The sequence below is a fragment of the Phalacrocorax carbo genome, chromosome 17 (genome assembly GCF_963921805.1).
Source record: "Phalacrocorax carbo chromosome 17, bPhaCar2.1, whole genome shotgun sequence".
Lineage (NCBI taxonomy): Eukaryota > Metazoa > Chordata > Aves > Suliformes > Phalacrocoracidae > Phalacrocorax > Phalacrocorax carbo.
Window position 1 is genome coordinate 6,700,609 of NC_087529.1, and position 27,834 is coordinate 6,728,442.

Below are 27,834 nucleotides of genomic sequence, written 5' to 3' on the forward strand. Positions count from 1 at the left end.
CTAATAACATTCACTGACTCTCCAGAAAATATGCAAAGGCTGCTCTGTGTTCGGTAGCAGTTAAGAGCAGACACTGCTTGCTTGCCTGGTCTGTCCTGCTCAGCTCTGGAGGTCCTGGTTTCAAACTCTGCTGATAGGCTGATCATATGGTGCTGCTGTATAAAAGTAGGGCTGATTATTGCATCTGAAACCTTTTTCTTTCTAATTTTTTATACACTTTAATTTTTTTTTGTTCCTGGGCTACAGACTGGGATCTCAAAAACATACTGAACTAATAAAGACTAATGATTGGGATATGCCTGGAAAATGTGTGACAGCAGTGAATTGGCCTCTGAGCTCTGGAGCTGTTGCTCCTGGTAGATGGCTCTTCTTCCTCCCTGTCATTAGGAATTGAATTCCAGTTAGCGTTCTCCAGGGAGCTGAGACCAAAATTACAGTCTGCAGTCCTGAGTGGTGCCTAAATTCACGTCTGTGAACTTGAGCCGTATGTGCATGACTTACCCTGGTGCAGCTCTGTTGTGCTTCCTCTTCTGTCCACCTTGACGCTAGTGGCACTCAGAGTACTTCCTCTCTTTAGTAAATCAGGCCTTTCATTTTGTACATTAGATATAGTTTTCATCCAGTGAAATGAGAACAGCTTGCAAAGGTTGGGTCACTGTCCTTTCACAGATGGGTCGGCTGAGGCAGAGACATGAGTTGGCTTGGAGGCAGTGGATGGCACTGTCTCTGTACTTCCACTGCAAGCTGTGTTTGCCAGAACAGGCTGCCTCCCACGTGTGAAAGTGCAGGTCAGGGTCTGAGCTGGAATTTAAACAGGCAAAGCTGTGCAGCTGTCCTGTCCCCTTCCCTTTGCTGAGCTGTGGTCTGCCTAGGTGCTATTATCTAGATTATTTCAAAACTCTGGGTGAGATTTGGAACAAGTTTTGTTGGGTTCCTTCCAAGACAAACAGACATCAAGCTTGTAAATCAACAATGATGTGAATAAAAATGCAAGAAGGGGAATGCTGGATAAACAGGATAATCGAGATGCTTCCTGTGTGAGATCCCATCCACGAGACCTTCTCAAACCTTTGCTTCTTTCTTGATATACTCTTACTCCTCTGCCTTCCACTGCTTTACTCTAAGGTCCAAAGTTCTCATAGCCACATCAGACATGCCACAGGGTAGAAACAAATTGCCTTGTTAGGAGTTTATGTTGTCAAGCTTCAGTATATGAACAAGGAGTCAGGTTTTATGGAGCGCAAAAGACTTGCTTTGAAGTCCTCAGATATAAAACATGTTCTACTTTTAAAGCCTCTTACATGTTTGCTCCTTCCCCCTACCCAATGTTTTCATTGCAACCAACACAGAGGTCTCCTGTTTGATAAGAAGTCCAAATTCTGTAGCATCGACTTGATCCGGAATTTGGGGCGAGGAGAACGCCATGTGTTGAAAGGCTCGTGCAGCAAGTACTGGAGCTGGAGTTGCAGACTGCTGCCAGCCGGGGTGGGGGTGTAGGAGTGGGCATAGAGGCCTCAAGATGATTAGCTGGGGGAAGGCATGCTTGATTGCTGCCTCCAGAATTGGCTTTGCAAATGATCTTACTGGAGGAGGAAGCCTTCCAAACTGGAGAAGGCACTGAGGTGCCACCTCATCATCACAGCAGTGCAAATACAGAGCCCAGCTGTTGATCAGGCATTGCACCTGCAGCTTCTCCTGGTTCCAGCGCTGAGTGGGAAGGCTTAAAACCTTTGGACCTGTCAACACTGCAAAGAAGCGGTAACCCAGCTAGCTTTAAACTGGTTATCTCAGGTACCAGATGCAGCCTAATGAAAGCAGAGTGCACGGTTGCCAGGTTCCCTACTGAAAAGCAGGGGTCAAGGTCTCCTAGGTATGCAGACCTAGCCCCTGTGGCAGGCTAGTGGTGACCATTGCTGTACAGGTTGCGCTGCTACTCAGGTCAGACTGAGCTGGTACACAGGCCATGCTGCTGAGCTTGCTGATAAAGAGTGATTACCTGCCAAATAATTCACTATTTGTTGGATTCCAGGACTGCTGTAAAAATTGGGTTTTCTTTGAAAAAATTTCTTTTAAAGTTTAAAAAACCAAACACATTGGAAGAAGAGTATATCTTGTTAAATTTCTGCCACAGTAGCACTTACTTTCATATATTGAAAGTGATATGGCATTTATTTAGGCAGAGTATCCTAACCCCATAATTATAGCTCACAGATGAGAGAAGCCAAAAAAGATTGTGGATTTGTATCTGGAAAAGCAAGTGCTCTATGGCCAGGAAGGAATGAGTGTCTGATGAATGAGTTGGTTGAGGCAAATAGGTTTAATCTGGTATCAGGCAAAGGAAGCAAATGGGAGAGGAATAAGCTAACAGATGAATGATGGGTAAGTGCAGCCTCTCTTCGGGAGCCTAACGGTAAGATTTGTTCTTCCTTAATTTTTGAAAGTCAGTAATCTGCAACGAATTCCCTCTGCAGCTTGACATATCAGCCCTGAAACTGGAGAGGAACTTTATTTTAAATCAGTAAAAAGTGTGATAAATGTAGTTGTATTTGCTGTAATTGTTAAATTGTGTCTAGAAGCAAAAACTGAAGGCACTGTCTTCTCTGTAGGTGCTATATTATTTTAGTATAGTGTCTGGTGCAGCAGAGGTTTGAGAGCATCATTTTTAATTACCGTGGTATGTAAAGTCCCCAAATAGGAGAAAGGTTGCTGTAAACTTCTCTTGGGATGCACGTCTGTGCAGCTCAGGGATTCTTTGTGCTTGAGGAAGAGCAGAATACCACAGCTGGAAAGAGCACATGGCACTACATAGTCTTGTTTCATGAGGAAAAGTAACTATATGCAGGAAGGCCAAGGATTAGTTAAAGTTTTGCACAGCCCTTGGGAACTTCTGCTGAAAAAGTTCTCTGGAGGACGCTCTGGGTGCTCTGAAATGATTCATCCTTTTATAGGGGCACACCCCAAACAGACCTGTCCTTGTTCTACCAAAGGTTCCCTCATCCCATGAAAAGGTGCTCAGGTTTGTCTTTCCTTTCCCTTCTTAAATGCTTTCATCCTTCCTTCCCTGCAAAGAGTAACTTGTGTGAGTTGTTAGTCTTTTGGTGATGGGGAAAGGGCAAGCAAAGGTTGAAACTGAAACTCCTAAATGCTGTGCTGGTTTGTCTTGGGATCTTATAATCACTTCTTTTTATTTATTTTAGGTAAAGCAGATCATGGAAGAAGCTGTCACCCGGAAATTTGTACATGAAGACAGCAGTCACATCATCGCCTTATGTGGTAAATGACACAAAAAAGCTAACACTACAGGATCTTACTTTTCCTATAGAAATGTATTTCCTCAGCTCTCAGAGGTAAATACAGGCATTTAAATATTAGAAATCATGGAGTTCAGGCCCATGGCACCTTTCCTTTACATTTGCTACATCTGTGTGTACATTACAAATAAGAAAGTAATTCTTATGAAAATGGCATTATCCAAAATAAGTACCAAGCCAAAAGAACAAGGTGATTTACTAGGAAGCCTTAGTAGATTAAGAAAAAAAATATATTTAGAGGTAAGATACAACCCGGAGAATAACTGTCAAAAAATGAAGCCTTCACAGTCATGGGTTAAAAATGGGCAGCTACCTTCCAGCTTCAGGTACTTTGTTCTGTAAGTTGTCTCAATATATTTGAAGAATAAGGTGTCTGATTTTGGGTATAGGTGACAGAATCAAGCCCAAAAAGTCATTGAAAGAGATGTTTCCTTTTTTAAAGAAGGGAAATTATGACAATCTGAGTGACTTTTCTGTCCAGCATCATGCTGCTGGCTAACTGGCATGCTTCTGGTCTTCACAGCACACAGCTCTCCCCTGTGCACTGGATGCTGTGTTACATAAATGGTGCATTTGAGAGATTGAGGTGTAGGCTTTGACATTGTGGACATTTTTGTATATTTTTTAATATAATCAGTGAGGCATTAAGTTGGTGACTTCTCCTCATTACCGTATTTTGGAAGTTGCATTACCAAGAATTAGCAAGAAAATAAAATTTCTTTGCAGATAACATCAGGCATACCAAGAGCAGCTGCTGTTTCAAAACTCTGTGAATTGCTCAAAGTCTGAATAAATTCTAAAATTTGGTGGTTGTTTGCCTGGTCCCTGCAGACTTAGACTGATATGTGTGTCTTGTGATGATGGAGTGAAGCAGACCCTGTGTGGGTGGGTGGATAAAGGATGGTCCAATGCTGGATTCTCAGTACAGGTCAGCTCCCAAGAGTTCACACCGAGAACTCCTTTGGAGACTTGGCCACTTCATTCAGTGCCCAAGAAGGAACTGTTGAATGCTGGTCTGTAATCTAGCCCATAATTTACTAGGGCCAATAAATTATTAACACTATTCATCAGACTTTGGTGAGTGGAGAAACATCTTAGCAAGATAACTGCAGAGAATTAAAGCTATGTACAATTGTAAATATGTGTGTTGTCCTGTGAATTCTTGGCTGCTTTTTCTTCATGCTTCAAACTGAAGATTTAACTGGGAGCGATGCTGAGAATGACTGGAGAACAGCCATCATCTAAACACTTCTGGATTTCACAGAATGCAGCATTTGCAGCCAAGCGTAGCCAGTTATGTCTTGATGACAGTGGAGAGGTTAAGAAGAGTGGAAGATAGATTTGGCTTTGGAGATAAGTAGACTGTTTAGACAAAGAAGTATTGACGCGTTACTGAAAGCCAAAGTCTGAGAATAGTGAACTTTTCGTATTGCAACACTGAAATTCCAACCTGTTCTGCTGTGCATGGTTATTATATATGCAAGGCTAATCTTACACTAGCCTGCTTGCTGTTTCCAAGTTATATTTTACTTACAGCTTAGGATAATTTATTCATCCCTACATATTCAGTGCGGGAGCGCAAGATTTGGCCATGTTCTCTGGCTAACTTTTTATTGCTATTAATACAGACTGTAGCCGTTTCCTCCATTTAAATTGTGGTTATGTCAAACATTCCTCTTTTATCTACTGTATATTTGTACTATACAGAGGAGAAAAAGTAACTGAGAAAAATGGTCCAGAGATAGGAGCAGGTGAAGAAACCCTGAGCCTATGCCCTTGTGGCAGGCTATCTGATCTGGAGAGCTCCTAGTGTTGCGTGTCTGTTCTCCGTCTCCGAAATTACATTCAGGAAGATGTTCTGCAGTGTTGATGTAAGGGGTGGTGGGGCGGCAGCTATTTCTGTTAGAATCTGCTTGGCTAAAATTAGCTATACTGTAAAATCTTCTTAATATTTCTCTCTCCCTCCCTCCTGCTGTGACTCCAGTTAGCTTTGTGTTCTGAATTCTGTAGGGTCTGAAAAACTAATAACTCTTCATGAGCTTCCCTGTTATTGCCCAGTAATCCTGCCTATCCTAAGGAAGTATTCTAACCTGCAGCTGCTTTGAATGTAGGGCTTAATTATCTCTAAACCAGAAGTAGGTGAAGCTGGATGTTCTGCTATCACTTCAACTAACTGAATGGAGAAACAGTTTCCCATAGATTTGGCTAACAGCTCCTGGCTGGGCCCACCTGCCTGTGCAGTTCTCTTCCCTCCCCCACTCCAGTTTCATGTGCCTCTTCAATAGGTTTTTCCTTTCTATTTAAAATTATATTGGCTCAGTACATGAGTCACTTTCAGTGAATCTTTGTTATAAATATAGAATTCTTGTGAATCATTTTACTCTCCTGCAAGGCTGGGTTTAGCAAGAGTCTCTTACATACACAGTAGTTGATTTTCAGGGCTTGTCTGCATCAGTAACTGAAAATTTCCTAGCTCTCCTAGGCCCTAAATGGCTGAAGGTGCCGATTAAATAGTGCTTGCCACTTTTCCCACACGCTGCTTTGGTGCCTCTTTGTTATGGTACATGGGGTTTGTAAGGACAAGAAACTCCAAGGCTGAGATGGCAGACCCGGTGTTCACTGTTCAGCCCCATGCTGGACTACAGCGTCTCTGAACAGAGCTCAGGTGCATCATCTGGTAAGCAGAAGGAAGTTTTTCATGGAAGATTTCTGCAGGGTGTTGTGCCTGAATGGGTTTTATGACAGTCTGGCTAGCCCTTGAAACGTGTCTCTCTGGTCCTGGATGCAATCCATAGGGCGCAGCTGGACAGAAGAGCAGCTCATGTTGTGTAGGGTTCATTTGCAAGTCTAGAGGAGCTTATATGGGATTTGACTCTATGAAGATATGTTGGCATCCTGTGGGTAGGAAAGCCCCTTTCCTGCCCCAAGGTCACCTTAATTGAGAGCACAGAAAACACATGTACTGAGATAGGAGACACAGTCTGAGCACTACCTGTCTCACGTGTTGAGTGTAGGGGGTGAAACAGTGAGCTCACCTTTGCAAGCTCCTGAAGGAAATGCCATTCCCCAGACCTGGGGCAGCTCCGTGCCACCCTTGCTGGGCCCTGCAGGAATAAAGCCTCTGTGCCGGTCAGTTCTGCTCATCCAGCAGGAGAGATTTGTTGTAACTGTAATGACTCTGCTTACAATCTGTAGTCTGCACCTGTGTGATTTAAGAGAAGGAAAATGATGCTGACATTTTCATCCCTGTGGGGAAGCAATGAATGCAGATTTTTTTGTATTTGTTCTCAACCCAGTTTATAACCTGGTTACATTCCAGTTACTCTTTCATCCTTTCTGATTTATAAAAGATCTAGCTCTGTCATCCAGAGCTGTAGTGGTTCAATCTGGACTGTGTGCAGTGTGGCTAATGTGTGCCACGTTGGGACAAAAATTCCAAATTTCTTTGGGCTACAGGTTGCTGTTGAGTGAATTTCACCGGTATTGTGTTGTCGATCAGTATAATGAAATGATGCAAGCTCTGTGGATATTCATAGCGTCTTCAGTGGACAGGCATTTCTGTTAGAAACTGGATGTGGATGCTTTCAGCCTGGGTTATCTGGTGCCGTTTCCTTAGTAACGGTAGCTGACATCGCATGATGTAGGGACCGTGCCCTGCTCATTCAGCTGAGTGCCGTCTCTGCAGGCCAGGGAGAATGCTGTCGCTCTCCTCCTGCATCCTTCCTTCCACCAGCTCCCCTGAAGTTTTCATGGCTGGTCATGTTCGTGCCAGGAATACTAGCCCTTCCCAGCTTTTACACTTCTGAGGGAAAGGGGGAAGAAGAAAGGAAGCTTTTCTTCTGTCTGTCTCTCTCTGCAGTTACCTAATGTGTATTTACCAGCAATCAGCAAGCAGAGTTTTCCAGTTCAGTTTACTGAACGGTTACTGTGTTTGTCCAAAAACTGCCTGTAATTTTGCTAAACCTTTTCCTGCGTGGTTGCCTGTCTTTAGATCTGATAGTAACATGCTGCTATAAGCAAAGAATTAAAACCTGTTTAAAATAGCTTCATACAGCTAACGTAATGGAGCATGCCTTATTCATGAATGGATCCAAGACAAGGTTACCTGAATGTTGTTCTTGACATCTTCAAGGGTGTGTAGCTCACGTTGTGAATCTTACAGGACTGATTTTCTCCGAGTGGTCTCTTTTATGTGTCCAGTCAAGATCTTTCATTAACTCACTTTTTAATATTTCTTCTCTTCTACCCCTTTCATCTAAAAAAAGAAAGGAAAAAAGTTGTACAGAACGTTTCACAGAAGCTAGAAATGTCCCAGATTAAGATCTCTACTCCAGATGTACAACGCAAATTCAAACTGTGCTTAATAACATTCTTTAACTTGTCATTAAAAAAAAGCCCTTCAGACACTTTCAATCTCATCTTTGAAACTAGCATTTTGATGTTTTTCAAAGAGCTGTCTCGTATCCAGTGGATGCATTTGATGCGAGTGTGATGAGCTCTGTTGTCCTGTTGGCTCGGCAAGGTAGCCCTGAGGAACTGGGGCAGCCAAGAACACTTTACAGAGCTGGTGCCTTCAGCAGGGCACAGGCTGGGGCTTCTGCCCAGCTTGCAAGGTCTGCATGCCTCCAGCAACATTGGGAAAGAGAAACTTTGGGAAAGGCTTCTGCAGGCTTATCTTCGTTATCTGCCATTCTGCCAGATCATTGCATCCACGGTGGAACAGGTGGCTGGACCCTGTTCATCGCGACAGCATGGGTCACCGGGACATTGGTTTAATGCACTTGATGTTTTGCTTGTTTACTCTGTGTGCAGAGCTGTAAGAACTGCCCCGACTGCTCAAACTGTGTGCTCCTTTTGTATGCATTATTCATGGGAGGAGGGGAAAAAACTGAGTATGTGGGGAGCCTTCTCCTGAAAAAGACTCTTAAAGCAAGCCATATACACAGTGGGTACTTGATAAATGGGTTATGTTGCCAGAAAGACGCTGCTCCTGTAATAATAGTAATTAAACATAGAGTATATTTTTAAGGACTTGTTTGTAAAGGTAAATTGGTAACTACTCTGAAAACAAACTTCGTCCAGACAATATCTCCCTCAGTGAAGTTAAGAGAGTATTGTTCTGATTAGTGTAATTATTACTTAAGTGTAGCAAGGATGCTGACAAATAAAAACTGGGATTGTACAAAATGTTCAGCATTGGCTGCATGTTTGTTTTAAAGGAAATGTGAACCTTGAATTGACTCGCTTAAATTATTGTTCATAGGAGTTGACTGTGCTTGACCTGGTTTATAATTCAAAGGTATTTTTATATTGTTTGAAACGAGCCTCAGTAGTTTGTTCTCTTTGAATAAATATTTTGAGTGCATTAAATGAAATAATCCTGAATTCTCATGCTGTAAAATAATTGCCATAGACTTCAGGTAGATTATTGAGAGCTGGAGTGTGCCAGAATCAAAACGTGTATTGTTTAGATGTAAATCCAGCGTGCCTGCTTCTCAGAGTGAATGTAGTTACTGTGTTTCGGAGGAAGGTTAGCAGTAAACTTGAGTAAGAATGGTAACTTGGGCACTGTCAAATGTGCAGAGCTTGGCTTTTCAATGAGATGTTTATTCGAATTAGGGAAGGGATGAACTGCACAAAAAGCTTTTTTTTTGGCCTGAATAATAAATCTGCTACCAGTAATTAAACCCATTAATTAAAATCTACAGAATCCCTTTGTGGTTGAAATGAAAAGGCCCGTTCTGCTTTTGAACTGTAGAACAGTATTTAATGTTGTGCTTGAGGCTTCAGTTAAATCTTTGAGGATTGCAGGTTTGCATTGGACTTGTTCCTTGGGGAGCAATGAATGGAGACAAGAGAGCTGGGGGTTCTGTCACCGTCCCTGGGAGCTGTGCCACTGGACCTCCCCATGGACCTGTGCTGGGAAGTGGATGGGTTTATTGCAGGGGCATCGCTGTTGTCTGTTCCTTTGCCCCCACATCAGTGGCTGGTGTCACTTTTTCTTTGGAGCCCCTCACGCTGGAGGAAGGGCAATAGCTGCAGCAGTTATGTTCCTTGTAGCGGTGCGTGGTGCATGTCTACAGTGAACCAAAATGGTCGGTGTGGTACCACTGGGTGGCTTCAAAAAGAGGCCTCTCCTCTCTTGGGATACTCCTCCTTAGAGTGCTATGGGCATTATGCATAAAATATTTATAAATCTATTTTATTGTGGCAGCCAAATTTCTTCTGTTTCACCTGGGGGGTGGTAGAGGGGAGTTGCACAAGGAAGCTCTGTTTGGCGCACTGCAGCAAGAGGCTTTCATTTGGTCTAGAGCCTCACAACTGCACCGCCTGCTTCTGAGCTCTCTGGATGCCTGGTCTTGTTAACTGGCTGCCTGCCAGCAGCAGTACCGATCTGCTCGAGTGTCTGAACTTGATCTTGGGTCACCTGGGAGTAGGCTGTAGGTTTGGATTTGACGTTTACAATCACAGAATCAGAGAATTTGGATTTGATTTTTAAAGCAGCTTTCTCTGGTTTTATTGTACTGCTGCATTTTTTGCTGGCAAGGAAGGGAAGACCTGTAGAGCCAGCACCTCTCTGAATTGCTTCCTGTGTTCCTGTTGATACTGAGATGTTGGTGCGAGTGCGATCTAACCACTTGTAAACTAAACAGCAAAGAAACTGAACTCAAATTCTGTAAGGCATTGAAGCTCTTCCATCAAAGAAAACAGCAAAATTCCGATCTTCTTTTTGTTTTCTTGATACTTTGGGTGTCTTTTTTGGTATACTTCAGGTACTTGACATGTGTTGTTTCTTCGCATTTCCAGTTATTAATATCATTTGATTTACCCCCAGTGTAGGTTACAGTCCTTCACTTCAGAGGCATTTGGAAGTCTTTCTTTTTCCTTACCTCAGTTTCATTTAATTACCTTTGCCTTCCGAAGCTGTTCTAAAGCGGTGCTTTATCTAGACTAGACCTACAGACCAGAAGATTTTTTCCCCTCTAAGACCCTGGCAGTAAATTTGCTGTTTCGAATATTAAGTTGCCATTCTATCTTGATAGATTTGTTGAGAATACTGGCAGAAGAACCTGCAGTTTCGTATTCTGGTCAATTCCAGACTCAACATACAGAGATGAGGAACAGAGAGCCTCTCCTGTGAGAGGAGACTAAAGAGCTGGGTTTGCTCAGCCTAGGAGACAAGCCCCTTGACTGAGCTGCGTTAACCTCAGGTTTTGTTGTTTTCATTTCCATTATGCATATTGCTTTTCTTCTTTTATGAACTGATGAAAATTACTGGTTTTTTCTGGGTAATGCTGTGTTTAAATATCGCAGATCTAAAAAAAGAAAAACCCATCTCATGATCTGTCCAGTAATGCGTTGGGAAAGGTAATATGGTTTGGCTGCAGAGCTCGATCTGAATATTAAATAAAGGTGTTTATACATTATCTGTGACTACATTTAGTCATGCATGCAGCCCTTTAAACAAAAGAAAGATGTAATCACTGCACTGGGGGGAGCTTGTGATATAATGAATTCACATTAGTAAGCAGTCCTTGAAGCGGTGATCTTTCTCTGTATGAATAATGTGTTGGAGAGATGGCCTAAGCCGTTTCAGCTGACATCTGCGGTCCCAAAGTGAACAGACACTTGCCTGAACATGAACTGAGTGCTGACTTGCCCAGCTACCAGTCCAGTCTTCTCTGGAGGCAGCTGCTTGCAAAACCTTTGGTAGTCGCTGGACATGGTAGAGAGGAGGGCGAGTGAGGAGGTGGATGGGTGAGGAGGTCCATGCGGCGGCTGTACGGCGCTGTGTGTGCTCCCGGCCAACTTTGCAGGATGTATCCTTTCCTTTGTGGATGACTTCCAGGTCTATAGGCACGATGTGCCAGGTGGTAGGTAAATATTATCAAGCTACTTCTTCCATGAGTATAGTTTTTCCTCATATGCTCCTCGAAGATGTGACATAGCTCCTTCAGCTTCCCTACATTTCCTCCGGTGCAATGATACTAGAATACGATCTTGTCTCGGGACAGATTGTGTTACTTCAGAGCTGGACTCCAGGATGAAAATGGCTGCTTCTGTGAAATACTGTTTAGCTAGTATTTGTATTCCTTTTCAGGTAGAGCGGTACGAACACAGTGTTTTGTCTATTTTAACCTGTGTACGTATTGGATGCAGTCTGCCAGTGTTCCCCGTCAGGGTACTCGTGTTACTCTATGGACTTGATGCCAGCGATACTAGCCTGTGTGGTGCTTTTGAGGATGTGAGCTTGGAAGTCCTGTCACACTTATTTCAGTGTCTTTTTAAAGAGTGTGGAGTTTTAAATCTCATTCAAAGGAGTTGCTGACCTGGTGCAATAACTTTCTTTGAACTGTTTATGCCCTGTTTGTCTTGTCAGAGTGTATCTCATATTGTGTGCTTTTGCTTTCGAGCTCCTACAGTGTCTGCGTACATCAGGACTGCACAAGCATTTATTGTTCTCTGAAGCAAAGCAGAGGAAAACTGTTGCACACAAGTGCTTTTGAAGTGTCTCTGCTTTAGGCTTTAATTCTGTGCTGAAGAGAAGGCCTAATGTGGAGGTCCCATATCCACCCACTGCAGTTTGCTTTCACATAGCCCTGGGGCACCTAGGCTTGGATAACTGTCAGTGTAAGATGCTTCCTTCTTGGAAAATAACTAGAGGGAAATGTTAGTTCATATAGCTCGATATCAGTCAATATCTGTTCGCAGTGAAAGGACTGGAAGATTCTGAAAAACAGACTGGTTCTTGGGTCCTGTTCCCATTTTAGAGGCAGGTCAGTACGTAACATGATGGCAGTTAATCTGCAAGACACTTATTAAGATTGGACTTTCTGTCAAACAATTTAACGGTTACGGCCCAGCTTTAATTAGGTGTTGTCACAGCTTCCTAAAGCAGATGAGTACTCCATTAATTTTGGAGGTGGTAGACAATAGGAAAGCAGTTGTGTGGCTGCATTTTCTGCAGCCACATGCTTCGTCTGAGATCAGTTAAGGTCTTAAGTTTCAGGGTCTGGAAATATTTGTAGGAATACAATCAAATAGCTTCAGCTGAAATCCTGGATATGACTCTGTCAAAGCTGGCAGTGAAAAACCAGGTGACTCCTCAAGACCAGATATCTGGGTATTTCAGGGACGTGTAGCATGTCTGAGGTGCAGGAGTGCCTGGTAGTGATAGTTAGGAATCTAAGCTGGTAACATACATAAGGGTTAAGCACAAAAATGTGGTTAGTTGTGGGACTGTCTTCTTCATTGGTCTTATGATGACTTGTTATCCCATTTTGCATGAAGTTAATTATGTTTGAAAGAGAAGATCTAATTAGGAACCAATGACTGCATGATGCTGGAGCTTGTGTTCTGTTTTTTCTCGTTCGGGACCTGAAATCCAAGCAATTATTAGAGTCACCAAACGTCACAATTGCCAGCCCCAAGCAATGAAAATTTGTGAGTCAGAAATGTTTTCCTTCGTGGCCCTAAATTACAAGACTGGATTAAAGTTCATGACAGGAAAATAAAATCAACTGTGAGGAATAGAAATGTATTTCTTAAATACATTTCTTATCCAGAGATTCTTATCCAGTGGCATGTTTCAAGATGGTAAAGCTTTCAGAAGAATGTCAAATATCCACAGACTACTTGCAGTAAAATCGTGGAAGGCGGCAATGTGGGAAACTCTCCTTTGTTTGTTTTTAAGGTGAGAAATAAGTTCCTGACAGAAGCCATTTCTCTGCCTCCTATTTAAAGTATGCCAGCAAAACATTAACAGATTAAAAGAACAGGGGATTGGTTTGGATCTAGTCTGGAGCTCATATTTGAAGCGTCCTGACTGTCCACACAACAAGCTCTTCCCATCAATTTCAGCTGGAGTTCTAGCCTTCCAGTTCTTCTGAAAATCAGCCCCATTAGGAAGAGATGCCTTATGCTCTGGGTTTTTTAGGTGATTGCCTTGAGGCTTCTAGATAGCACAGTGCTCCTAGGATCTGACTGAAAATTAAGAATTGGGTTTCCTCTCCTTCCTTTTTTCTTAGCTCACAGAAACGTAACTTAGGTAGAAATAGATGTAAATAACCTCTTAAACCAGACATTTTATTATTTTAATTCTTTTGGCTTTCTACCCTTGGCACTGATGTTTTTAAAGAATGCAGTTAATCTGCTATGGAAATGCAGGTCTCATAAACAAAATATGAGCCTCCCTGTATTACTATTCCTGTTTGGAAAATAAATGAAACGTTTTCAGTGATGAATAATGCTTATACAACAGGTTACAGAGGTTCTACCTCACTTCATAAACACATTAGCCCAAAGAGAGTACCAGAGATATGATCATAATTGGGGAAAGCAAATTTTTTTCACACAAATTTAAAAGCTTTTGATTGTGCTCCAGAGATGACTGCTTTGAAGTAATGAGTGGCGTGCTGTAGAGGAGAGGAAGAAAAAAAGAGAGCGAATATTAGCTGTGATGTGAAATCAAACAGTTTTTCAACTGCACGTGTTTTTAGTTTGAGAAGTGAATTATACTCTCATGCTTTTTAGAGCACTCTGCTAAACATTTTACTTTAGTCCTGGGCCATGAAATTGGATCATATTCAATTATTTAAAGAAACCTCAGTAATTTTGATATAGCCTTAATAGTGTTTAATGGAAACACTTCCATTTTCTGAAGGGTATTGAGATCCTTGAAACTTCATGATAGAGATTTTAAAGAGGAGCACTCACCAACTTCCAGCCCTGATGTTTCCCAGCCAGAACTACGTTTAGAGCTGAGAATCGTCCATTTAGATATCTTTTTTTTTTTTTTCCCCTGCAGGAGTTTGTTGAAAATATGATGTCAGAGTCCTGTCTGCGTGGCAGAGCAAAACACAAGTAGCTTGAGTCCAGGTGAACTGGACCATTAAACCACACAGCCTTGGATGTTCAGTCCCACTAACTGGTGCTTGTGCCTTGCTTCCAGGGGGGAAAGGTGCATTCTCCTGCTTTGGATTCAAACCATCCAGTTAACTATAAGCAGAGTTTTCAAATTCAATAATTCTTTTATAGTGTGCTTTCAACATTTCTTTAACAGTGAATCTCCTTTCACATGAGTCCTCCAAGAGTGAAATGGAAAGGGTTTTTTCTGATACTTATCTAGTGCACTTTTACTGATGGAGTCTTCAAGGCAGAGACTGTCTCCCCGTACAGTTGCACGGGACCTGGTTCTGTGCAGGCCTGATCACAGGTAACATCTCTTTGTGCTGTTGTAAAATAAAAATACTTGGTGTTCTTCTAGTACCTGTCACCTTGCTATGTTCCCTGCCGTGGACTCCAAGTGATTTGCTACGTTACTGCAAACACTAATAAAAGTAATAGGTACTTTAAAGGTCTTCATTTTGCAGCTTGAAATGAAAATGAAATTAAATATGAAAACAGTTTGCCTTCCCAGCTGATCTAACACTGGGCCAGTCAGAGTAAGAGCTACAGTAGAAATACAGCGCCTTTTAACTCCCTAAGATACCTATCTCTTAGCAGTGCTGCTGCTGATGTAATATAACCATGTTAGGGCTGCTGTAAATGAGAATGTGTAATAAATGTACCAGACTTGCAGTGAAGCTGCAAGCTTCAGATGTCCGCAGCCTGGTGGTGAAACAAAAAATGGATATATGCTAAAAGAAAGTACTGAAGTCATACATCAGCAGTGGAAGAAATGCATCAGCACAGTTAACTGACGCATGTAGCTATTAAGGGATGCCCAGTTATAAAGCATGAGTTGTACTTAATTACTGAGGCATTGGCTTGAGGTTGTGATTATAAAGAAAATACTTAATTGACCTTTATTTCTTATTCTCTTGCTTCCTGCTCTTCTAATCTATGAAGCAATTTTATTTTTCTTTATACTAAGGGTACCTCCTCTGTCTCAGTGACATCCCAACTCTTTCGTTCCAGAGGTTTACGTGCTCAACCCTGAAAATGATTGCAACCCTGAAAATGATTGAAACCCTAAAAATCAAGAAGTGTTCGCAGATATTTTTATGTCATTCATACCCCGTGCTATGATATTTAAATCACAGCACCAGAGGTCTGAGGTAGATGTTAGTTTGAAATGGACCACTTTTTTTAGTATTTTTTGTTCTGATAGATGAGGGAATCCTTCCATCTCGTTTGCAGTGGTTGTTGCAGGCTTGGGTTTTGATGAATGAGCTACTGAAAATCAGGTGGGGCAGGTGGGAGTGAGAGTTTGGCTGTAGCAAGCTCTCTCATTATCTATGCCTAGTGTCCCATGAGCATCCTTGGATTTGTCACGTGAAATCCCTTATTCTTGGCATTTGAAGAGAGAAAGTCAAATGGGAATTGACAGGCACATGCTTGCTGTTCAGCTTCTCTCCCTTCCATAAAATGCACAAAGCAGCACCCTTTGGACAAAGGAGCAAATTTGGATATCTCCTTGGCAGTCATTTGCTGCTTAGCTGGTATGCAGGTACAGCTGGGTATGTCTACTCAGCGTGCATTTCTCAATGACATAGCGTGCTATAACTTGATAATAAAATTGGTTTCAAACTGGGCAGATCTGTGATTAGCTAGGCAAAGCAACAGCAGCTGGAGACCATGAGCATCTGATTGCTTCTTTATCATGCTCCCCTTTTCACTTGTTCTTATTTTCTTCAGCCTCATGAATTCTATTCCCTGTGCATAGTTTCCATGAAAAACAAGGTATTTAGCTGTGGTGTTTCTTCCTGTATAAGGAAAATTTCATCTGTTAAATAAACCCCATAAATAATCCTTCCACAGACCTCCTTTTCTCTGCTTACCACCCTTCCAGCCCCATCCCTGGAGCTCTCTTATTCACACTCCATTAAGTTGTGTTGAGATTTTCATAAAGGCAGAAAAGGAGAGGACTGAAGTTTTTCACCTGACCCTGCAAGAAGTAGCCTTGTTGAAGTCATAAAAGCGTGACATTTTTTCAGAGCTTGTTGGGAGACTGTGATTATTTGTACTGTAAATCAATAGTATATCTGCACTTAATTAAATTCAGAGGTGGATACTGCAGGGGATGTTCCTCAAAACTGGTTGGAGTTAATGAATTTTTAGATGGCTGCTGTCAGCTGAATGATACAAGGGAATTACCTGAGCTGTGTTGATTTATTCCAAGTGCAGTGCTGCTCTTCCAGTCTGTACATAATGAATATCTGCATTTTTCTTAGTCAGTTTTTGTATGTATTTATTGTTTTAAGTATAGTGACAGTAGGCAGGCTGAGGATCATGTTGTGCTCTGCTCAGAAAGCTTACAGAAGTTATTTATCCTTGTGCATGTATACATATAAATAAAAGCATGTATATGTGTGTACAGACTACCTGTTTGTACAGAAAATACCTGTTGATGTCTTTCTGATGTTATCAGTTCCTCCAGAAACAGTTAAATCTTCATATCTTTTTACGTCTTTTAAGAGTGTCAGATTCCAAAAAGGGAAAAATGGTTCAATTTCTTTAAAACAGGTAAATAACTGTTTTCCTGTCCCAAAGGTTCTTCTAACTATAAACCCTAAATTGTTTTGTGTGTTTTCTTTTCAGGCAGCAATCTGACCTTTTTGTTCTGCAGTTTGCAACTCCAGGGGGATTACCTGGGTTTGGTTTCTTAAAAATAAAGGGAAGTGGGTTTGCAGAAACCTGATTTACCCAACCCTCCAGCTTTCTTCCCCCAGAATAGTTCTCTGTCAAGACTAGTTTTTCCCACCCCCCAGCTCTACCATGTATTCTTGATTTTGTCTCCATTGATTTTATGTGTGTATCTCTGAGTGTGGTTGTAATGCATAATCTGTATTGATTTCAACCGATTGAAAACGTATGCTGATGCACTATGGAAATGGGGAAGGGGAGTGTTTGTGCACACTGTACTGTTTTGTGTGTTCAGTTAAAATTTCTTGTCATTTCTGACAGCGTCCAGCAGAACAATAGGAGGGGTGTATGTTATAGTCAGGATAAATGAGTGAGTTTAGTTTGGTTTCACCTATTCCCACAAGCCTAGAAGACGAACGCGGAGATCCTGCCATGGAGAACTTGCTTTAAATCAAGAGCTGGCCGAGGACCAATGCTAATTCCCTTGCAGATTACCAGAATGCAAGACGTGTAAGCAGCTGCAGAGCAGTGGGTTTGCGGAGGCCTTCCTGCACAGAAAAGGAGAGACTTTCCTGGGGATACATGGAGGTTTTCAGGAATAACAGTTTGTAAATTCTGGCTTATTTCACTGCGAAAAGTGTGCTTTTACCGCGTCAATCCAATGCTTAGAAATGGAACTTTTGTGGTTGGTTTAAAACAGAAAAAACAAAAAGAGAAAAGGTGAGTGGAGCTAAGGAGACGTCCTCAAATACCTTGTATTTCCTCTCTGTAAAGCTAGTAGAGCACCACTGTCAAGGTCTTCTCGTGTCTTTTAAAAGATTCTGCAGTTTGAGGTGATCCTTCTTCGGGTTTGTGCAGGATGTGTTAAAGTTCCTTTTTGGCTGAGCTTGGTTGTGTGTGCATGTATGCAGGAGAGCGTGGTTGGTTGTGGGTGATGCTGACAAGGTGCAATGAGATCAGTGTCTGCCTTTGGACACACAGTAAACAAAAAGCCCTCCTTGACTCTTCCAAGCAGCTGACCTCTTTAACTAATGTGCTGTGAAGCTCCTTTGCTGCTTGCTGTGTTGGAGGGGTGCTTTCCTGCCTTCGTACAGGTGACATTTGTACGGTCCCTGGGGTTGGGATAGGAGGGCATCTGTGTTGCAAGGTGTATTCCCCTCCCCAAATGTTTTATTGTTTAGCTGAATAAAAGCCACTGTGTGTGTGAAAGCTAATTCAGATTAGGTCAGGTGTGAATGTAAAGTCACTTAGCTGTTCTGGAAAAACTCCCTTGTGTAAAGGAGCCTGGAGGGAGGTGGTGCTGTTAGCCTCAGTCTATGGGTGAAGTAGAGGAGAATGAAATGCCTTCAAGGCCACACAGGCTGGGACTAAAACCTGAACCCCGATCTCAGGGTGCCTTACACATAGAACTGGACATGGTGCATTAATCTCTCATCCCATGGAACACACATTTTGAGGAAGTCCAGCAGCTAATTCCAGTGTCTGTCTCCTTGTAAATAACCACTACACGTATATTACAGACACCGAGGACTGATGTTAAGCCAAGTCCTTGTGATGAGAAATGTCACAATGGAATAATTAAATATTGGAGCTTAGGGACAGTCACTGTGGAAATTGCCCTCCATGGCAGCTGCAACATTTATTAATAATTAAAGCTGTGCCTGCTGTGCTTTTCACTAAATTTGTTTCATTAATATTTTATTGTTTTAAAGAAAGAAAAAAAACCAACAGTGAAGGTGGGAAGAGAGCCTGTTTCCTAAGCAACAGCAATGCACTTTGCAGTTATTTTTAAAGGCAGGTTGCTTCATTTAAGATTTGGAACCAATTATTGCTACATTGCTTCAGGCAACCGGAAAGCTGCTTTTCTTTTTTCATTTTCTTTATTTCTAATTGAAAGAGCAAAACAGTAGCTGGGTTAAGAGTTGTTGTGATGGTTGCTAGACAGGATCTATGACTGTGATGTGAAGAACATCCCCATGCTGTCATCACTCTTTGTTCTTCCCATGCCACTCTACCTGGCCTTGCAAAACCCCATGGGCAACCAAACAGTGCTCGCCCCCGCTGCTGCTTCTGTGTTAGATGCACAGATGCTCCCTCTTCCTTTGAACAGAAACAGCCTTGTTTGCAGAGATGTCATCGGCACTGCGCTCCCACTTGTGTAAGACCACAGGCATTGCCTTTGCCGCCTACAGATGTCCTTTAATTGCAGAGGATGTTTTCTAGTGTAAGCTGATTGCTGAGAGGGATCAATCAGGGATGTGTCTGCGTGTCCTGGTCCTTCTTTCAGGGAATAGTGCCACGCTTGGGCTTTTCTGCATAATATGGGTGAAAAAGCAAGGGGGTGGTTGTCTTCTGAGGCAGTAGTTCTGGGTGTGAAGTATACCAGTGTGGGAAGCAGTGCCAGACTTGCTGCTCAGTAGCCTTGTTTGATCCAATCAAGCTCATGTCCCAAGAGATGCACAACAGGAGTCTGCAAAAGCTGAGGCCGTTGGCACTGTGCCAGCGTTGCCATACAACACCTCAGTCTTTGGTTTTTGCTTCTCCTGGGCTAGGACCTCGCTGGCTTCGGCCCAGACAGGACCCTCTTTGCAAACAGCAGTAAGAAATGCTAGGACAGTTACTCCAGTATAGCCCAGGGCCAGCTGCAACAAAGCCTTAATCATGGAGGGGTTAGTGGTGCGCCCTTCTTGGGGCTATGATGGAGAGGAGAAACACAGTGACTTACTGTGCATCTCACACGGGGACAAGGCTGAATAACCTTGCTTCTCTGCTTCCAGTTACATCTGCTTACAGATAACATGCTGATAAATGCCTTGATCCTGAGTTCCTGATGATAAGTCTTTTAAATATCCAAGCATGGTGTTCTGTCACTGCAAAAAGTAGGATAGATTTATGCATATTTTCTTCTCCTTTTTGTCAGTCTTACCTATGTGTGTTTTGAGTGTCCCTCGGTATGTATTTACACAGTGCTTGATGCAATGGGACCGTAGTCTAATCCAGAAAGTAATACCTAGTTCTTTAAAATTAAAAATAAAATTTAAAAATTAAATGAAGAAATAAAATTTAAAATTTAAAATACTCTATCCAAACTGCACTTTGCCAGTGCTGTTTACAGTGAAACTGGAAGGTAATAAGCAATTAAATGAAGAGGTAGTGGATGTAAAAGTGTATGAATACCTTGTTGTACCACTCCGGTTTTATTTGGGTTACAGTGACATGGGAATAATGTGGATGGGCCAGTATTTCTTTTGCCCACTTTCTAGCACAACGGCAACTTTGTCCATTTGCCCCGGAAACAGAAGGGGGTGCGGGTTTGCATGGCACAAGCATTTATGCTGAAGGCATCAGCTGAATGCTGTGAATGCTCAAATGCTCTTACTTATTTAAAAAAAAAAAAAAAAAAGGGAGAAAAACCCAGCAGCAAAACAAAAGAAAAATCCAAGTCCTTCATTACGAGCAAGTACATGACACACGCTGTTTCATTTATACCAGCTGTACTGCTTTCCACAGGGCTTGCCAATCTCCTGAGTCACTCATTTATTGGAGGATGGCGCTGTGTGTGTAGGGTTTTCCTGTGTTTATTTGAATTGTCCCTGTTGTTTGAGCGTTGGAAGAAGCTGGTCACAGCACAGTGCATCACGATCCTGTGCTTTTGGTGTGCTTGCCAACAGCATTTACGTGACATGTTTCAGATTAGGCAGCTTGAGGAGAGACTATTAAGATAGTACATGTCTCTTGTTTCATTTTAAGAGGAAATTGGAGTTTCGGTTGAGGTGGTTTTCATATAGGTTGTGCAATAAGGGTATATATAAAATTTCTGGAGAATTTGCAGTCTAAATAAACTTAGGACTAGGAAGGAGGAGAAGAGAGAATGCCGACTATTTTACAGAGAATGAATTCAGGGTATACAATTACAAGACTTGGCTTTGCTAACTCAGATTAGTTATATCTCACTAAAAATCGTTAAAAATTAACAATCCCAAGTCCCCAGGCCATCAGTTTTTAATTCCACTGGCTGTCTCATAGGGAAATTAGGGCTTTCTGTGGAAATTTTATCTTCTGTCAGATTTTATGCAATGTTACTTAGCTTGAAAACATATCTGCCTTCACAGTTGAAAGCAAAATAGTGGTGTGGTTATCCCACAGCGCATTTTCAATTTGTTTTTCTAGTGCTGTTGTCTGCACTCTAAGAGAAAATGGTTGTGCCTTCTGAACATGCATTAGGTTAATTTGTGTAGTGAGGATGTGATAGCAGGAAGCCAATTAGACTTCTCTTTTCTCCAGAATGATAAGACACAAAATATGAAATTATTAATACCTCATAAATACTTATGTTTTCTGTTCATTCAGCAGGTCATTCTTCAGTCTTGCGAAGCAATGAGACAGGGTAGCAGTGCTGGAAGTGAAAGGGATGTTTTTACTAATGCTGTTCAGTACAGCTACACCCTGTGATCCCCTGACTGCCATAGCTTCTAGGGTAGCTAAATGCAGGAGGTGTTTCTGCATGGCATTCAGCCTTGCCTGGGACTTGGCTTCATTTTCAGGGACTGAGCAGTGAGGATAGGTCTTTTTCAGATGCAGGCTTTCAGGTATTGTGGGATTTGGAGGCCATTCTGTGCAATAAGGAGGGAGAGTCTTCAGAAAATGCTCAGCACCTGATAGTATTGGGCTTAAAGCGCAGCAAAATACTGCCTTCTTTCAAAATCAGCTGCTGAATCTTGGGAGAGATGCAACATGTATCGGAGCAGATGGAGTACCATTTGTTACTCGTAACGAAAATTTAATGTGGCAATTCTAACTGCAATTTACCGCAGGACTGCCTGCTGTCATTAAACACAGGAGAGCGTCGCTCAGATGCTGAACTCAAACCCTTCTGTAAGGGCTGGCATGCCTGCATGGGTTTCAGTGAGTGCACACCTTGCAGATAAAGCTGGGTTTTTCCCCTCCCTGTGGACGCATTGGTCTGTTCTCCTTCATACCTTTTAATGGACAGTGTTGGCTGGATGAGTCATCTGCAGTCTCGATTTAAAAGCTGACAGACAGGGAAGGCTTGGGCTTTTTATTTTGGTTTTTAGTTGTGTTTATCTTGTTTCTTTTTCCTGGAGCAGTTTAAATGAGAGCTGGTTAGCTTTCTGATGCACAGTCTTGCAAGGCTGAAATAGTGCAATGGGGTCTTTTACTGGTGACCATCAGAACATGTTACAGTGAGGTTTGCAATATGAGCCTCACACATCGATCTGTTGTCGTTGTAGGTCTGGCTGCATCTCCATTCCCTCTCAGGCTGTAGTAGTGTAACCTTTTCTTCTCAGTTCATAGGCCTTTTAATCTTTCTGTCCAAAGCCAGATGATGGGCTCTGTGGGAGGGTGAGCCTATCTCACCAGGCTTTTTTGTCTTGTAGTGATGTCCAGTGCTTTGGGAGGCGTTTATCTTCCCTAGCATAATTGTTCAGTTTCCTGTTTGTTTTCCAGTAGACCCTATGACTTAGTCCAGCAAGTGCCCTACCAACTGATTCATCTTCAGTACCTGTGATTGCAGAGTAACTTTGTACGGGTCTCAGGTGATGCTCTCTTTTCCTGAGGTCTGTCACTTTGTTCTCTAGCTCCTAAGTAAGTGATGTCTGAGTTGCAGTCAGTTCCTTAAAAGATCCCGTAGCTGATGGCTGCTACTTCTCCGCATCCTACCACATCAGGATGGACAGTCACTGGATACAAGGGCATCTTACCCTGGGATGTCTTTGTAACTGATGCAAAGGCTTGAGCAAGTTGTTCTTCTAGGAGCTTGTCCCTGGTACCTGGAAAATTTTCTAGGCTGTGTAACATGGATGCTCACAACATAATTCGATTAAGTTGTATTAAGCATTTCAAATCAGAGAGTCTGTCTGAGTGGTGGTGGAAGCTCGTTACAGGCCTAGGTATTTGTAATTGTGTTTGCGGTGACAAACCCAGTGTAACTGAGAATGGTGTGAATATGCAGAGTGCCTGCAGCAGCTGCAAGCTGTGGACCACTCATCAGTGGAGAGTGAACTGAAATATCCAGTGGTGATGTTTAAAATCACTGTTATTAATAATCCATTTTTTCCTAATGTGAAGGAAGAGAGGGAGGACTGAGTGGGCTAATATTAGAAGTGTCCTATCTTCCCTGATTTCACCAGAAGTAAAAAGTCTCTCCCATAATCTAGGTGAGTGGAAGGCATCATTATTGTACCACTGCCCAGCAGAGTCTGTTTCCAGCCAGCCATCGTGCTGCTGCGTTTGATACGTGTTCCCTTCTATTAACACAGTAAAACACCCAAGCTTCTCTTCTCCACCCAGCCAACTCAGAAGTCTGTTTCCCTCAGTGAGACTTGTTTTAGAGTTCACAAATATTAAAACAAAACAAAACACACACAGAAAACCAAACCAAAAAACCAGCTCAGCTCAGCTGTGACCCAGCTGGACTCCAATGCTTGTGGTTTATATGTGTTCTGAAGAAAGGATAGCTCTGGTTTTGATTTTTGTACATCTCTCCCTCCTCACCCAGCCTCCTCTTTTCTCCAAGTTTTGTATTAGTCACCACATAATGAGAGATCTGCAGGCAGCAGTACTTTAGGAGCAGTTTGTGGTTTTGTCTTGACTATGCCATTTTAAACAGTGAAACACACAATAAAACCAGCTTTAACCCTCCTGATACCTGGCCTTACCTGTCCCATAGGTGTCCATGTATATCATAATCTCATTGCATCTGAGTTCCTTCCCAATCGTATTAACCGATGCGATAGTAATGTTTGCGTGTGTCTCGTGCTTTTTTCATAGTCTTCCCTTTGCCAGAGGAGAATGGAAAACGTAAGGCAGCTGAGGGGAAGGGGGTTGGTAGGCTTTTTTTGTTGTTTTCATATCTATTTCCAATGAGGGGTGGCATAATGAAATTATCGCACTTCCATTTGGGACATGAAGAGTTAATATTTTAATAATGAGAAATAAAAGAATTATTTGTTCTCCCCTGCTTCTACAAATCAAGATCCTGTGGCAATGAAAGCTGTGTGGTCACTAGATAGGTTAAATGATACACAGCAATTGACTGCAAGCCAGTGGTTGGTTAAACACAGCAATTTCTCATGTTCTGCTTTCAGAGATCATTTCAGGTTTGAACCTGAACTCTGTATAACTTCCGTGAGAACTGTATGTATGTATGTATGCCAGTATGATTTTTCACAGGCCAGTCCTAAAATTCCTACAACATGATTTTAAAAATGAGTAGCAAATAACAGGAAGGTATGACCCCCAATTAGTCCTTTTCATTGCAAATGCAGACCATATGGAGAAATACAAGTGGGAGAAATGGATGCAGCAATTCACAAAGATAAATAAGAGCCTCTGCTCAAAACAGAGGTTGTCAGTAAAAGCAGATTCCTAGCTCATTATATCATGAGCTGGGGGACCTGGTTCTGCCACGAGGAACTGAGAAGAGGTTTTGCCTTTGGCTTCATTTGCAGTAGAATTGGGAATTCTTTCACAGTGATATGCATAAAATGGGGTGAAGACTGGGAGATATTTCAGTTCTTTGGTTCATTTATATACTGACGTTATCTGTAACTTAGAAGGTGCTTATTGCAAGTTGCAGATTAGACACATGCTTGCATCATCTGGTTTTGCGATCTAGTCTGTCTGTCTGTCTTCTCCCTCCCCTGCCCCCTTCTCTTGACTCCACACCTGACCAGTGGGTGTTAGCAGAACACCGAAGAGAAGACTCTGGGACAGCAGTAACCATAACTCTATCTCCTCCCCTTTCTTGCAGGTGTTGTGGAAGCGTGTCTGCTGCACATGCTGAAGCGCAGGGCTGCCGGCTTCCTGCGGACTGACAAGGTGGCTGCGCTGTTCACCAAAGTTGGCAAGACATATGCAGTAGCTGGAGATATATGCAAGAAAGTGCAGGAACTGCAGCAGCAGGTAGAAGGCAGGTGAGCCTGAGGTCTGTTTATCAGCAAAATTCATACGATGTGTGCAGCATGGAGGGGATACAGAGACTGCCTGGTAAACACAAAGAGGCCACATTCTTGGCCACATTTGTTAGAGCTCTGTCTCTTTAGTGTTTGTAACTTTAAGGCAAATGTTTTTGTTCGATCAAGCTGACAGCTAGCAAGGAGGCAGAGGTTGGGAATTGGGTCTTTGGTGGTTTGTTTTGCTTCTCAGTGTAGCAGATCAGCACGTCCAGCCCACACAAAGCTATAAAAATGAATAATAACTGGTAATTTTAGAGAGTGCTCACAGTCAGGGTATGATGGACCAGTTTGGACTGTTGGTGAGAAGGGATGCGGGTGGCAAGAGGAACTGAAAAACAGACTTATTGGAAAAGCTGTTTTGGCATGTTCCTTGCCAAGCCAATAACAGCAGATTTGTGGGTGTTATGGTAGAAATAGTTAAGTTAATGGATACAAAGAATGATAGGAAGAAAGGTGAAAGCAAGAAGTGGCGGTCAGTGGTGAGAGACTGGTAATAGGAAAGCAGGTAAGTACATGCTGGACTTGAGCACAACTGAATTTCTGCTGGAGTCAAGGACTTGAGATTGCTGAAAGTCCTAAACTTGCTAGTGGAAAGTAGTGCAATTCAAATTTTCCATGTGGTTCTGCTGACTGAATCATGGTGCATGAACATGTGGGATGAGCATCTTATGTTGTAAACTCAGGCCAGGAGATTTTTAATTCCATTTACAGACGGCAGTGCAGTGGCACTGCTAAGCTTTAAGAGGTCTTTGCACATGGTGACAACTTTTAGCCTCTTGATCAACTTGCTGTTGAAGGCCTCTGTCAAGACAGCTTGACTTCAATTTGTGTTGCATTGAAGTCTTCAGTTATTGACAGTTGTTTAAAATAGCACTTATATTTCTGTGTAGTTTCTGGCACTTTATTAGACATCTAAATATCAGACTTTGGTATGTAGTTTTTAACAGGCTCCTCCTATTTTTGATATATTTTTCAATTGTGTGTCTACTGATATAGACTGGGGTTTTATTAATTTTAGGTTTTTTTAAATGTTGGGAAGAAGGATACTTTCTACTGAAAATGCCCTAGCCTTCCTCTGTGGTTAAGAGCCCACATGAACCCTGCTCTAACCACTAGAGATCTTTGGCTGTGTCCTCTAACAGAAAGGAGCAAATGAACTTAAATTCTGTGGTTTCTCTTGGAGAAATTTTGTGTGATTCTCAGCTATTAACAACCACAAATTTTAAGTGTTGTAGAAAATATGCACAGCAAAGAGACTCTGTTAGGAAATACTGTAGGGGGTGAAGTTGCTGCTTTGAATGTAGAAAATGAGGCACAAGTGCTGTAGCAGTCTTATTGCTCCTGAGGCTGTGGCTTAAGAAAGCCCCTGTTTAGGATGCAATTAAACACATTTGAATTCCTCTGATGTTAGTGCTGTTGTGTATTTCTTGGGATCATCACTGCATGTGTGTTTCCTTGCAGAGGTTCTGTCATGGCCTAAGTGGAGGACTAGGGACTTTGTAAATGCGGAGGATTACAGATCTCACTCAAGACAGCACCCGGCTATCGTATTTAGTCTTTGTAACGGAACACTTTCCTGAAAGGGGACCTGAGTGCTGACAAAGAACAAGATTACTTGAGAACATGAATTTTCTAGTGCAGATTGTTGAAGACATCAGGGTTTCTCTTTTCATTAGGACAAAATTGAACTTTCTTTTCTGCTATTTTAAGGAGCAAATTTTCTGGGAAAGAAATTGAGAGGGTTAGTCTTCCACTGCCAGCCCTATGCAGTGTATGGAGAGCCAAGGCAAACGTGCAGTACCGTGCAAAAGTAGGAAAGTCTCCCAGTGCTCAGCTCTCTAGTATACCTTTCTCCTGCAGCTGCATTATGTTGCCTGATGCAGGAGCATGGAGCCATCACAAGATGTCATCATGTGCTGTGGCAGGGCTGGCATAGCTTCACCACCTGCTACGCTGTGGACACGTAGCTTACTTGCATTATGTACTTTAGGAGGAGAGGATTTGGGGCAGTGCCCCACCTATGCTGTCGTGGGAGACTCCACGTGGCTGGTACCACCCTATAAAATTGTGCATTGTGACTTGTTGCTGCGTGTTAGGTATTCAGTGTAGAGCAGTCTTGTCATCTTGTCTTACATAATGAATGCTGCAGGCAAAGGTAGTGGGAAGGGAGGAAGGGGACACGAACTGACATTTCAGCTACTTTGCTAGGCAGCAGGAAAGAGAAATGGAGAGAGCAAACCCATTTTCCCTTTTGTGGGTCACCTTTTAGGAACTGGAAAGCTCTAGGCAGCACATTCAGCTTCAAAATCAGTCTCTGGTTCCAAATCTGTTCAGGCCATTAATTATCTCAATAGTGACAAGTGGTAATTTGTGTCAGTGCCACCAAAGAAGTGAAGGGAGCATTGTTGTCTGCATGAACATGTATTCTGGACACCAGTACGCAATGGATGCTCACTGTGGCATGACACCCAGCCTGGATAAGAGTGTTGTGCTGAGAAGGCACAAAACTGCTCCTTGCCATGATGCAAATTTCAGCTTCAACCACGTGAAGCTGTGCAGTGGCATAGGACACATAGCATACTGGGGTCTACAGAGAAAACTACCATTCTGTCTATGTGGCAAAACACCATCCCACAGCGTGCCTGGGGCACAACATGCCACCGTCCCTCATTGGACTGGGATCAAGTAGGTTCTCTGGGCAGCAGAGAGCTCCACAGAAAGGAACGACAACTTCCCGCATGGTTCAGAGACCACCATGCTGAGCAGCCCCCGCGTTCTTGTTTACAGCCACACTTGGGAAGTGATTCTGCTTTGTATAGCCAGCTTGCCAACCTGCCACTAAAAGGCAGCATTAAGCTCCCCGTTTGTGAGGTGGACCTGTTGCTGTGCTGGCTTATGCTGTAGGAACAAGCAGGGGGTCTTGGCTGTAAGCAAGCTCCCAGCTGGCTTTGGATGCT

At 42.6% G+C, this 27,834-nt stretch overlaps 1 protein-coding gene across 10 annotated transcripts in view; it reads left to right on the forward strand.

The window, feature by feature from the left end:
* The window catches only part of SGSM2 (small G protein signaling modulator 2), a 72,565-nt gene that overhangs the window by 11,490 nt on the left and 33,241 nt on the right, over positions 1 to 27,834 (forward strand). For 9 of the 10 annotated variants that reach the window (XM_064468164.1, XM_064468169.1, XM_064468170.1 and 6 more), the window contains exons 2-3: positions 3,198 to 3,273; positions 24,673 to 24,835. In XM_064468164.1, the coding sequence (XP_064324234.1) occupies positions 3,198 to 3,273; positions 24,673 to 24,835 (239 nt within the window). Of the gene's footprint in view, positions 1 to 3,197; positions 3,274 to 12,986; positions 13,006 to 24,672; positions 24,836 to 27,834 lie in introns of those variants that run through there. The other variant, XM_064468173.1, reaches the window with a different exon arrangement.